At 38.5% G+C, this 12,297-nt stretch overlaps 1 protein-coding gene across 1 annotated transcript; it reads right to left on the bottom strand.

Annotated features, from left to right (window-relative positions):
- Positions 1-1,399: 1,399 nt before the first annotated feature.
- On the bottom strand, positions 1,400-8,527 carry LOC107708731 (chloride intracellular channel protein 1-like). Its single transcript, XM_016513026.1, has 6 exons — positions 8,300-8,527; positions 4,813-4,922; positions 4,362-4,487; positions 4,100-4,206; positions 2,728-2,909; positions 1,400-2,644 (listed from the first exon to the last, which is right to left on the bottom strand). The coding sequence occupies exons 1-6, from the start codon at positions 8,336-8,338 to the stop codon at positions 2,483-2,485; spliced, it is 726 nt and encodes a 241-aa protein (XP_016368512.1). The 5' UTR covers positions 8,339-8,527; the 3' UTR covers positions 1,400-2,482.
- Between the last annotated feature and the right edge of the window lie 3,770 nt (positions 8,528-12,297).

Here is a 12,297-nt window from a genome sequence, read left to right as displayed (position 1 = left end):
ACGGGGCGAGGCATGATTTATACCATTTATACAAATATTTCTTAGAAACAGGCTGAATCAACTTAAAGAGGGCAGACTAGAGCTTAAAACATCACTGGTTTCCTCTTTTTCAGAAGACAACAAATGTGCATATATTTCAAAACTCTCCCCACACAATAAATAAGAGTGTTTTCAAAGTGGACGTTGACAGTGATATTTAGAGATGGAAGAGTATTCTAGTGACTCAAATTTGCACATACATCATATCATATAGCTACGAGATGAGACTGTCACTTGGGGCCAGTTCCTGATTTAAAAGATTTTCAGTGAATAACAACATTTATTTGAGTTTTTTCTTCTCACATAATGCATGGATTTAGAAGATCTGACACATCACGCAGGATTCCTATGGAGATGTCTCCATGACTTTGCAACATATCAATCAATGGAATGTAAAGAGTAGCTTGAAAAACAGTTTATGAAATGTATGCGACCAAAGCAGCCGTGAGTGAAAGCTGTCATTAAAGGCTATGGTTACAGACTCGAGATAATGAGTCCTGTACGAGCGGAGCTGTGCCCTGCCATTACAGTGTGACCTGAGAGGAGAGAAACATGCAGCAGGAGTTTCCTTCAACTACACGAATGAGTGCTGTGACACGGATCTCTGCAACACTGCTGCGCCCATCAGCTCCCCCCGCTGGACCGGAGCAGTGCTGAGCCTCTGCGGTCTGGCCCTCCTGCTCCAGCTGGGATGAGGGAGCTCTTAATCTAACAGGAGGTGCTCACTACATTATCAGCAAAGTCTGAGATTCAGAAACACCATGACATACCAACACCATCCGTTTGCAACCAATGCATCAGCTCAAATTTTAAATGCACACAAGACTGAAACTATAAGTCCATCTACGCACTTTCTTGCAGACGCCATGCTTGAAAGGAAGTGCCTGCAACCACACACACACACACACAGTGGTTAAAGCTCATGAGAATGAGTCATGTAGTTACTCAATGCTCAAAATAATGAAACTCTTCTTCTAAACAGTTAAACTGAGTTTAAACCTGCACAGCTGCTAAATCTGACAGCTAATTTGCTTTGTCTTATTTTTTATTTTTTTGCTGCAAACGCTAATGACAGTAATTTTTTGTAATTTTTGATAATTCTAGAAAAATAAATGCATATTTTTCATATTATTAGGCCATGTTCTAGAGGCTGTTCCATTCCTATAGAGCACAACACAATGTTTTCTGTCCTTTTTTCATTATTTGCTTCTCAAGTTTTTAAATCCGTTTTACTCTATGACTTAAAATTATCTTAAATATGTTGTGCTTTAATTAAACAATTTATTTTAAAATCTTAAGTTACATTAAACCTGAAATATCTAAACATGAAGGATCAAGAAAAAATGTACTCAGCATTTCCTTTTTTTATTTCAACTTTATTATAAACTGTATTGCTGAATAACAATTTTAGAAATGCAGGAAGAAAATGACTTTGTTGTAACATCCATCTAATCAATAAAATCCTCACTAATCAATATTTGCACTGATGTTGTGTTGTCCATTTGAGTGTAGAGTAAGATTTGGAAATGACTATTAAGTGGTTAAGAGGAAGTGAACACAGAAGTGCACGGGGCGAGGCATGATTTATACCATTTATACAAATATTTCTTAGAAACAGGCTGAATCAACTTAAAGAGGGCAGACTAGAGCTTAAAACATCACTGGTTTCCTCTTTTTCAGAAGACAACAAATGTGCATATATTTCAAAACTCTCCCCACACAATAAATAAGAGTGTTTTCAAAGTGGACGTTGACAGTGATATTTAGAGATGGAAGAGTATTCTAGTGACTCAAATTTGCACATACATCATATCATATAGCTACGAGATGAGACTGTCACTTGGGGCCAGTTCCTGATTTAAAAGATTTTCAGTGAATAACAACATTTATTTGAGTTTTTTCTTCTCACATAATGCATGGATTTAGAAGATCTGACACATCACGCAGGATTCCTATGGAGATGTCTCCATGACTTTGCAACATATCAATCAATGGAATGTAAAGAGTAGCTTGAAAAACAGTTTATGAAATGTATGCGACCAAAGCAGCCGTGAGTGAAAGCTGTCATTAAAGGCTATGGTTACAGACTCGAGATAATGACACAGCGAGAGGGAGGGACAGTAATGAGAGGAATGAGGCAACAACATCCTGCTTGTAACTGCTAGAAAAGCACTCGTCCACACGTACATTGAACAAAAATAATGAAAAACAACCACTACTGCTGCCTGTTAAACATTTGACCATAGTTTGTAATGTATCACTGCAGGCTGCCTGTGTATAGCAACAGAAATTACCTTTGACCTCTGCAGTTCAGCTGCTTTTAAAAAATATAAGACCACGTTTAGTTGAAAAGCGAGACATCTGCCAGTGCAAACAACCTAAGGTGCTCGAGACATACAGGAACCAATTGAAGCACGAGGACAATCTGGAAAGAGAACTCCTTCTATTTGAGAGCCTTCACGACGGAGGAGTAGGCCATGTGTATCTCCTCATCGCTGGGACAGGTGGAGGAGAACTCCTCTCGGGCATACGCCGCGTCCAGGTATCGCCACAGAGACGACAGCGAGCGAGGGATGGAGAAACCTCGAAACTTCAGACACACCACCTGAGAGCGGGGAAAAGAGAAGCTAAGCGTTGCATTCGTCAGCTCTCTTGCTCAAGCATCAGCCTGTTGGCTGTTTGTCTCACTTTGACGATGTGGAGCTTGGGCAGCAGGTTGCAGTCGGCCAGAGTGAGCTGTTGACCGTCCAGGAAGGGGCGGGTGGAGGAAGTGACATCGTCAGCGCTGTTCTCATCAATCTCATCCGGCAGAGGAGAGCTCAGGTAGTCATCCAGCTTCTTCAGGGCCTTCAGTAAACCCTTCTCCAGATCTGCACAAGCAAACAGTTCATACAGCTTCATTTAAAAAAATGTAAATAAAAAAACCCACAAAATGGTTTGACAAGCGCAATTTCCTGTTCCTGTGTCGACGTATTTCCTGTTCAAGGAAATGTCAAGGCTTGTCCTATTTTTAAAAGTCTATAAAACCATATTTTTTTTCTCTATGTGTCATTGATAGGCAGAGGCAGGTGTCATTCACAGTCATTCACACCAACACGAATGTCCAGTCTGATATTCACATGATGTTCGTCTGTTCAGACCAATGTGGAAAAAACGGCAGACATGCTGAATGAAAATGCAGTTCACTCCGACATTAGGTGGCAGTATGGAAAAGCAGAAATACGATCTGCTTTTTAGGATGCAGATATACGTTTTTTTTTCTATTTCTGACACCTGCCTGACACAGAGAAGAAATGAAGATAAGCATGTTTTTAAACAGCCATTCAGATTTTTTACATTTTTATTTTATGATGTCTATCAAACTACACCAAATACAAGATTGCGTGCGGAGAGCCAGGTCCAAATGCTACCTGCATGCAAACTGTTTGAAAAGACACATTAACTGTTCATTTAAAATAAACAATTTATCGCACAAAATTTTCGGTTCAAACATTCGTCTTGGCCTAAACCAGGTGAAAAGCGACGAGGTTCCAGCGAAAAGCAATGTGTCCACATGAAACACAAAAAATGGGATGTGATGGAACACAATCAATCACAAAACCGTTTCTCTCTACTTCTCTCTGTTGTCTCACACTCAAGGGCCGGTCCACTTTTCATTCCAGCATGTGAATTCAGGAAACGCAAGCTCATGCGAATTTCACTATTTTCCAGTATTTTGTGAACTCTGAGCTGTGAATTTGTATCACTTGAAGATATGTGACCAATAGAATATTAAATAGCTCATGTTGTCACCTCTTAGCTGAACTAAATAAATGCACATTTTAAATCTGCAGGATTGCAGCGTTACTGCAGTAAGACTGAATATTTGTATTATATGTTGAATTATGTATTTAACAAGGAGACAGCAGAGCGCAACATGGACAGTCTTGCACACTCACTTCCTGTTGCATACATGGGACCAGCCCAGTAATGTAGTGATGCTTGTCCTGGTCTGGCCACTTAGCAATCTTTTTAACAATTCTAAAAGAATGAAAACAATTAGCAGCACTCTTGCACTCACTGTCGTTCATCTGCGGGTTTGAATTCTTAATGTAGGCGGAGAACTTTGAGAACACATCCAGACCTGCGGTGTTTGATTCAGGATTGTGAGCTGCCAGCCGTGGGTATCTGTTGTGTCGGATAGAGGGATGAAGAGGAGGAGGACAAGTGGATATTGTAAACATTACAGTTGTGAAATGTAGGAATGGAATACAAACACAAACGCAGTGACATGGAGCCACAGAATGAATGGAAATAAAACATGCGTTAATGAAGAGAGTTACTTGGGAGGGCAGAGGGTTTCCTCCAGGAACTCTTCTATCTTGTTGGTGTCCGTCTTCACCTCTGTGCCGTACAGCAGGAAAGGAGGCTGAGCCCCAGGAGCCAGATCTTTAAGAACGTCTGGTTTCCTACTCACAAAACAGAGAAAGAGGAATAGCACACCACTTGTTTTCCAGGTGCTACTTGTGCAAAATGCTGAATGCATACGGTGCAGTTTGCATGTGCTAAAAGCACACTGTTGGAGATCCCACAATGCAATGCACTTAACTTGACCTTCTATTTCCAGTGTGAATGAAAATGTCTTTTTTTTCATTTGACCACCAATTTTTTGGAATACAGTGCTTATAATGTAACACACTACTGGTTTGAAACGATAAAAGTCTAGGTTTCACTTACTTGAATTTACACATTTATGCAACTGCGTTAGGTTTGTGAATGCACAGAAACACCCACCTCTTCATGTCCACAGTGGTCACATTAAAGGTCACGCCTTTCAGCCACAGGACCATGAAGAGCCGCTGAGAGAACGGGCAGTTCCCAATGCTCTGACCATCACTTCCTGCCTACACACACATACAGAGGATCACTGCAGCTTTCTGAACGACCCGATTTATGCTTAAACACAATTACAAAAAAAGTACTTTGAGTTTTGTTTTTGTGAACAGCAAACAGCCACAGCAAGGGATCACATTGCACCCAAACTGTGAATGTGAGTTTGCAGCCTGAATAATTAGTTGCGTCGAGCATGAAGAGTGCTCTTTACATTTACTCTGACATGGATTGAAAAGAGAAACAGTATAAAGACAACACACTTCATGTTTTGGCTAATCCAGCTGCATTGCTTTTTAAAGATTTTGATGCCTAAAACAGCCCAGAAAAGTTGAGACTTTTAGGACAATTTTCGGGATTCGATGAGTTGAAGTAACAAGGTGATATGAACCACATTACAAGGGAAACACATGTTTAAGTTGCTGAGGCAGTTGTATATAAAGTATATAAAAAATCCTAGTCCTTCATGAGCAAGCATGGATAGAGGCAAATAATCCAGTACGTTCAGACAGTTTAGTAGGATTTGGGGCATTTCATCCTTCTACATGCTTGTGAACTCTGATCCCTCAGATGACACTCTCTTAGGAACTATCATGTGTCCATAATAGATATCATGACGTGGACTCAGCTAAACCTTTGTCAGAGACTATCCACAGAAGTGAGTTAAGGCTTTATATGTGAAGCAGAAGCCACAAGCCTCATTGGCGATAGGGCAGAACGACTCTGCTTGCATGCAGGGGATTTGTCGAGATGAGTGATAATTGACATAGTGCCCCTCCTGAATAGTGGGATTTATGTCATAGTGACATAACATTTTAAGTGACATAACATTTTCTGCATATTTGAACCCTCTCCAGCAGTGACTGTATGATTTTGAGATCCATCTTTTCAAACTGAGCACAACTGAGGGACTCATACATAACTATCACAAAATGTGCAAACATTCATGCTCAAATAGGCAACATAATGCATTAAGAGTATTGGATTGAAAAGGTTGAAGTTGTGAAATTTTGTTTAAAGGTCATGTTTTTTTCATTTAGGGGGCTTTCACACTTGCACCCGGGGTTTTCCCGTCAGATTTATTAGACAGGACTGCTAAACAAATACAGCAAACTAATGGAGACTGAGAAAGGGAACTCAGGCGCTGATATTCTGTCATGAATCGGGTCCCAGCTGTTCCTCCCACTCGCCATCACCTTTTCCTCCCGGACTCCATTGCCCAGAATCCTCAGCATAGGAACTGATTACACACTCACCTGTTTCCTGTCAGTGGACTATTGTCACGCCCGTCTGTTACACATTCTCAGCACTGCTAAAATACAAATCCCACTTCCGATGCTTATTGACCAAACAGTTAAAATTACAGATATCGAGTGATATACACTGGCTGACTAGTGACCACTAGCCATGATAGGTGTGAGGTTTAGGGGGGGCAAGTGTAATAGAGGAGCTGTTCAGGTAAACCGCACTCCCCTGCCCGCATGAGCTGCACTGCTGGCTGTGGTATACATTGGTACATATTGTATTTTAAAACACTATAGAGGAGAGCAAACATTGTAAACTGTTAGACAACCTCCACATTTTATTTATAAATGCTACATATAAAACTGCTCTTATCAAGCCACTTCATTGGGACTTTAACAGTCAACTGAATAATGAAGAGCTCGTAGATTGACTACATTGAAAATATATTGCATATTAAGACATAAAAATGAAGGAATCGAGCAATTAATCAACCGTAAATGTATCTATTTAACTGACTCTTCGATTTATTTACTTATTTACAATTTAAAAAATAAAAAACTCATTCTATAGCACTTAATAATAACAAGGCATAAAATATTAGGCTATTAATGCAATGAAATGTTCATAATGTAATAATTTTCTCAATTTGTTTAATTGAGAATTTATGTAATATGAGCTCACAATAAAATGTTTTTCACATAAAGTAATAGATTATTTTGTGAAACACTTATTACATTATAAACACATGACAGCAACTTAATCACAGTTAATTGCAAACATAAAATAATAATGATTCATAACCTAATAGCAGCACATAGTGTATATGTGGAACAATATTTACAATAGAAAAAATTTATCTCAACATAAAATTATGAGCACATTAGGCTACATTGCGAAGTCAAAGTGTTTCATAGAAATTGCACAAATTTTGTGGTTTTGATCTGCTCCATCATTTTAATTTGCTATGGCCCCAAAACAGATTTGAAGTTTTATGCACTGGATTAATAAATAAATATAATCAACAATAAATATAATATAATATAATCATTTAAATAGCAACCATAAAAAAACTACATATTCTGCATATTCATATGTTAGTAATGTGCTGTTGAATTATTGTTTTTTCTAACTAATTTTTTCAAGCTACCAGCCAAATCTTCCTGTAGTAAACCTAACACAAGTTCTTCACAAACTGTTCGTTTCACCATCTTCCCGTGGTGGAAACAGCTTAAGCTCACACGAGACGATACGATATGCGTACCATAGATGCATCCTTCAGTTTGTGGATTTATTATTGTTTTCCATTGGTTGCTGGTTGAAACTGCTATTTGCTTCATTAATATTATTTTAGTTATTTAAATTATTGGTGTTAAAAGGGGATTTTTTTTTCTTTTGCTTTAAGTTGTGTTGAGTCTGGCAACTCTTTTTACTGCATATGCACTCTTTATACACGCATATGAACATGAAGCATATATTATGATCTTTGCAGTGAGCAGATCTCAACCCAGTTGGACACCTATATGGGAGATTTTGGACTGAGGTGTCAGACAGTGCTCTCCACTACCATCATCAAAACACCAAATGCAGGAATATCTTTAGGAAGAATGGTGCATGCCTCCAGTAGAGGTTCGGGGAGCACTGAAGCTGTGCTGGCAGCACGTGGCGCCCCAACACCTTACTTTCCTGTTCATCACGGTAAATCTGCTTCGAAACAGTATGTATTGTGTTATTTTAAGTGCTATAGAAATAAAGGTGACGTGACCTGACTGTAATACTATTACTACTAATAACATTATCAACAACAATAAAAAATATTTAAATCTGGTGCATTTTTCATATGTAGTTTAAAACTATATTTAGATTAAAAGAAAATCACCGTTTTCTATTTATATTTTTTTTCACAAAATGACAACATTTTTGGTGATTTCATAAGGTAATGCCATAATTTAAAAACCGTTATTACATTACAAGCTCACGATTTTATCACGTTTTGAGCCAATTACTACATTACAAATATTTTATTACATCACTAATGATAGGTTTATTACATTATGTGAAGGTATTCAGTTGGCTAAAGCTGCATTAGTCCTGAGTGAAGTCACGAATAATGGCCTTTGATTCTCCAGCAGCCTGCGGGGAAACCCACCTTCACGAAGAGCTCAACCTCAGGTCTCTCCTCACTCATCTCGGACGCTCCTCCAGCAACGACCAAATAACTACAGAGAGAGCTTTATGACAGCGATCCTGCAGCTCAATAAATCAATGTCTTGTATTCCTGTCGCCTTTTCTCCGAGCTCACTTCCGCTGTGCCTTGGACAGTTGCAACTTTTCCCCTTCGAGCTATGAATCTGGCAGTGGGAGGGGAATTTGGAGAAAGCCCAAACAAACGCCGCCAAAAAGTGTCTTATTTCTGCGTGACTAATGAACTGTACGAACGTTTACTGTTAGCGTTTTGTATCGAAATCAATAACGCCTACAGCAAGATCAGCCTCTCTCTCTCTCTCTCTCTCTCTCTCTCATTTCCTGATTTTGACGAGCCTTGAACTTCCTCTAACTTGTAACCATATTATAACTGTTGGTGATGCTATATGCGCGCGCAAGGTCTTTTCTTCCGTCTGCGCTATTTTTAACCCTGCAATGTCAAACGTTTGCAAACAAACTAGACAACTGTTTAATATGCATGGTGACACTCGTCACAGTTACTATGAAGTAGTTTTTACTTTTGTTTTAGGACAATATAATGGTCCCAAAGCAATAATTAATATAACTTAATTTTAATGATAAGTAACAACTTAGAGCAAATTGTATCCCGAATTTGATGGAATAATAACACGTTTGCTTATATTAGGCTATATCAGGGGCGTAGCCATCATTTCAGAAGTGAGGGGGACAGAAATGTTATATATATATTAGGGATGCACCGATACCGATACTGGTATCGGTATCGGGCCCGATACTGGCCTCCTGTACTCGTACTGGTACTCGTTAAAATGCCCCGATACCAAACGCCGATACCACACAGCATGTGATAAGCGCCATATTTAAACAAAGAAACACTGACAACAGACAGCAGAAAGGAGTTATGGATGTCTACTACGAAGTATATGTATGCAATGAATATAATGTTAAACATTCAGTATTAACGCCTGTATAGCTGAAGTGCGCGAGCTGATAAAAAAAGCACGCTGAGTGGATTGAGCGCGCGGCGGCGCAGATGCGCGAGCTTGTCGAATGAATATATCTTTCTCACAGACATCACTGGAAAGTTTGTAGTTCGGTCGGATATGTCAAAAACAAGTAAGTAAAACAATGCACAAGTTACTTAACGGTAGGGAGAGAGACAGAGAGGGAGAGAGAGAGAGAGAGCGCGCGCAATTCTGTTGTGTGATCTTTGATGTTCACTCACTGAGCACACGCATCATTTGAATTAAAACGAAATCGTACAAATAAAACCATTCATAGGGGCATTCACTATAATCATCATTTATTTTCAACCTTAGGCATACACGACTTTCTAGCGAAAGTGAATCTAGCAGCCTGTGTGAAATGCGCTAGACTGTACTATTCTGCATCAGCACAAACACGTGCAGGCGTTGCGCGTGTTTTGCTTGCTTGAGTGTTTCTGCATTATATGAGTGGCTTTGGAATATAAATCGCAGCACGTTTCAGATGAAAAAACGCGACTTCTATTTCTGAAAATATCACAGTTAGGAGATTTATAACGAGTGGTTCCCTGCATTATTACAGCAAAGCGCGTGATTAAAGTACTAAGCCGCTGCAATAATGCTATTAAATTAAAGATGATGTACCATAGAGCAAAAAAATGAACAGTAAAAGTAACAAAAACTTGTAAAATACATTTTAATGGGCATAATTAAGTGTGAAAATAACCGAAGGATATACAGTGAAACCAAAAATGATTCAGAGACCAGATATAATTTTTGATATTTTTTTACTAGTGGGTGCAGGACACTATAGTTCATTTATGTAAGTGAGGATAGCAAAATAAAGTAAACTGTGACAAATCATACCCAAAAATTCTTCATACAGTGGACTACCAGTAAAATTGATACAAATTTGGGTCCAAAAATTATTCAGACCGAGTCTGGGAAAAAAACTGAAGTTCAGGTTTTCATGAACCTGGGTGACAGCATGCCCAGGAGACTACAGGCTGTCATTGAGGCTAAGGGTTGCCCGACAAAGTATTCATAGTTGTGTAAATACTGTCATACTAACAGCTGTCTGAATTATTTTGGTTGATTGTAATCTATTACATACCTTTCTATCAAAATTATGTAGCATTATCAAGTTTAAATCTATATTTATTCACACCGGCTCTTGAAAACCTCTATGCGAACACACTTGCCCGAAAAAGTGGGGGGATGAACTTACCTGATATTAAAAGTGGGGGGGACACGTCCCCCGCATAACCTACGCCCCTGGGCTATATATATATAATATGAATATTAATTTAAGTGTTTCTCACTTAAAGGTGAAGTATCACTTTTACAGCCAACGTAATTCTGACACCTAGTGGTAGAAACCTGAAAAATTAACATTTTGAATTAGTTAATTGTCTGAGTAAGTACTAGTCCAATATTGGAATCCTGAGCCGACTAGAAACAAAAGAAAACAAAAACCTTGAGAATAACTGTTTCAGCGACTTTCCACAAAACATAATTGTTGCATTCAAAACTGAATTAAAGCTTCTAGTACATTTTTAATCCCAATATTATAGATTTCTTTAAACTGAAGTCCAATTCCTCCAGTAACTCAAGAGATGGATAAAGGGCTGGGGTGTGTGTGTGTGTGTGTGTGTGTCTAATCTCCTAAATACTCATAGACCATTATTTTTTTAATCTTAATTTTAATCGTATTTGTCAACATATTTGTCAAGTTGTCAGACATGACTCAATGTATGTCAAATTGAAGAAGGGACACTATATTATTTATATACTTCCATAATACTTCCATAAAGACTGGAAAAGAGACATGTTTATTGGATAACTATATCATCATATCCAATCACATGAGGCCAATATATATAAAAACAATACTGATTCACTAAAATCAAAAGTGGGAGGGTCTGGAGCGCAGTGCTCTGAGACAATCTGAAACAAGCCAATTAGAGCTCAGCCTCAGTCACATGCTTTTCAAAAGTTTACAGACTTGTAAAGCGCCCCGCACACACAACAAACGAAACAGAGTTTAGATTTTTTGATTTTTGATAGGTGCTAACATAACTACCAGTCCAATATGACTAAATAATGCAATTTTGTGGTTATTTTGCAATATATATTTAACTTATTTTCAACATGTTGAAGTAGGCTTCTTCCCTGGCTAACTTGAAGGGGGCGGCTACAAGTCACATCACATTTCTGTTTCCAGTACATGGCCTATGCGGCTGTCACATGGCGAAAGGCAAGGAAATTAACTGTTGCATCTATGTGGTCACAAAGACAACGAACAAATCACTCTCTGAGACAACTCATACTCCTGAGTCATATAAAATGCCTATTGCAGCATCCGCAACTTCTGGACCTGCCTTTATTTATGACACCGTTGGCACAGTTTGTCACTGCTGTGAAATTAAACCACTATTAAAACACCTCAATATAGCCAGCCTAACCTTTAGGCAATAGCCCTCCATTAAGCTTAACGACAAGCAAGCTAGGCTGGCATCGACGTAAAATAACATTGTTCAAGGCCGGAAATGCCACCAACATTAATAAAAATGCCACCAAACTTAAAGACAAGAATTGCCCCTGTTTGAGTTCTTATTTTTTGTGTATAATATAATAATATAATTCCATTATAAATGGCTCATCTCTATGACCTAATCATTTTGAAAGGTATACCATCCAGAAAATATGGTTCTAAAAAAGGCATCCACCTCCCTACAAATGTTCCCACATAAATAATTTAGAATAAGTGAGAAAATTAAAAGGATAACACTGTTGAATATCTGATGTACACACACACACACACACACAAAGAGTTCAGATTGACCTAAAGTCTCAGGTGTACAAAAGTTAGCTGAAGCAGTCTACACAGCATTTTCACTCAGAGTCATCGCCTCTCCCTGCTACCCTCACCTGACAGATTTATATATATATATATATATATATATTGTAACTGCTATGC

Source organism: Sinocyclocheilus rhinocerous, unplaced genomic scaffold (assembly GCF_001515625.1).
Source record: "Sinocyclocheilus rhinocerous isolate Xijiao unplaced genomic scaffold, SAMN03320098_v1.1 scaffold2521, whole genome shotgun sequence".
NCBI classification, from domain to species: Eukaryota; Metazoa; Chordata; class Actinopteri; order Cypriniformes; family Cyprinidae; genus Sinocyclocheilus; species Sinocyclocheilus rhinocerous.
Note: the sequence above shows the minus strand (reverse complement) of the source record. Positions and strands in the feature narration are given on the sequence as shown.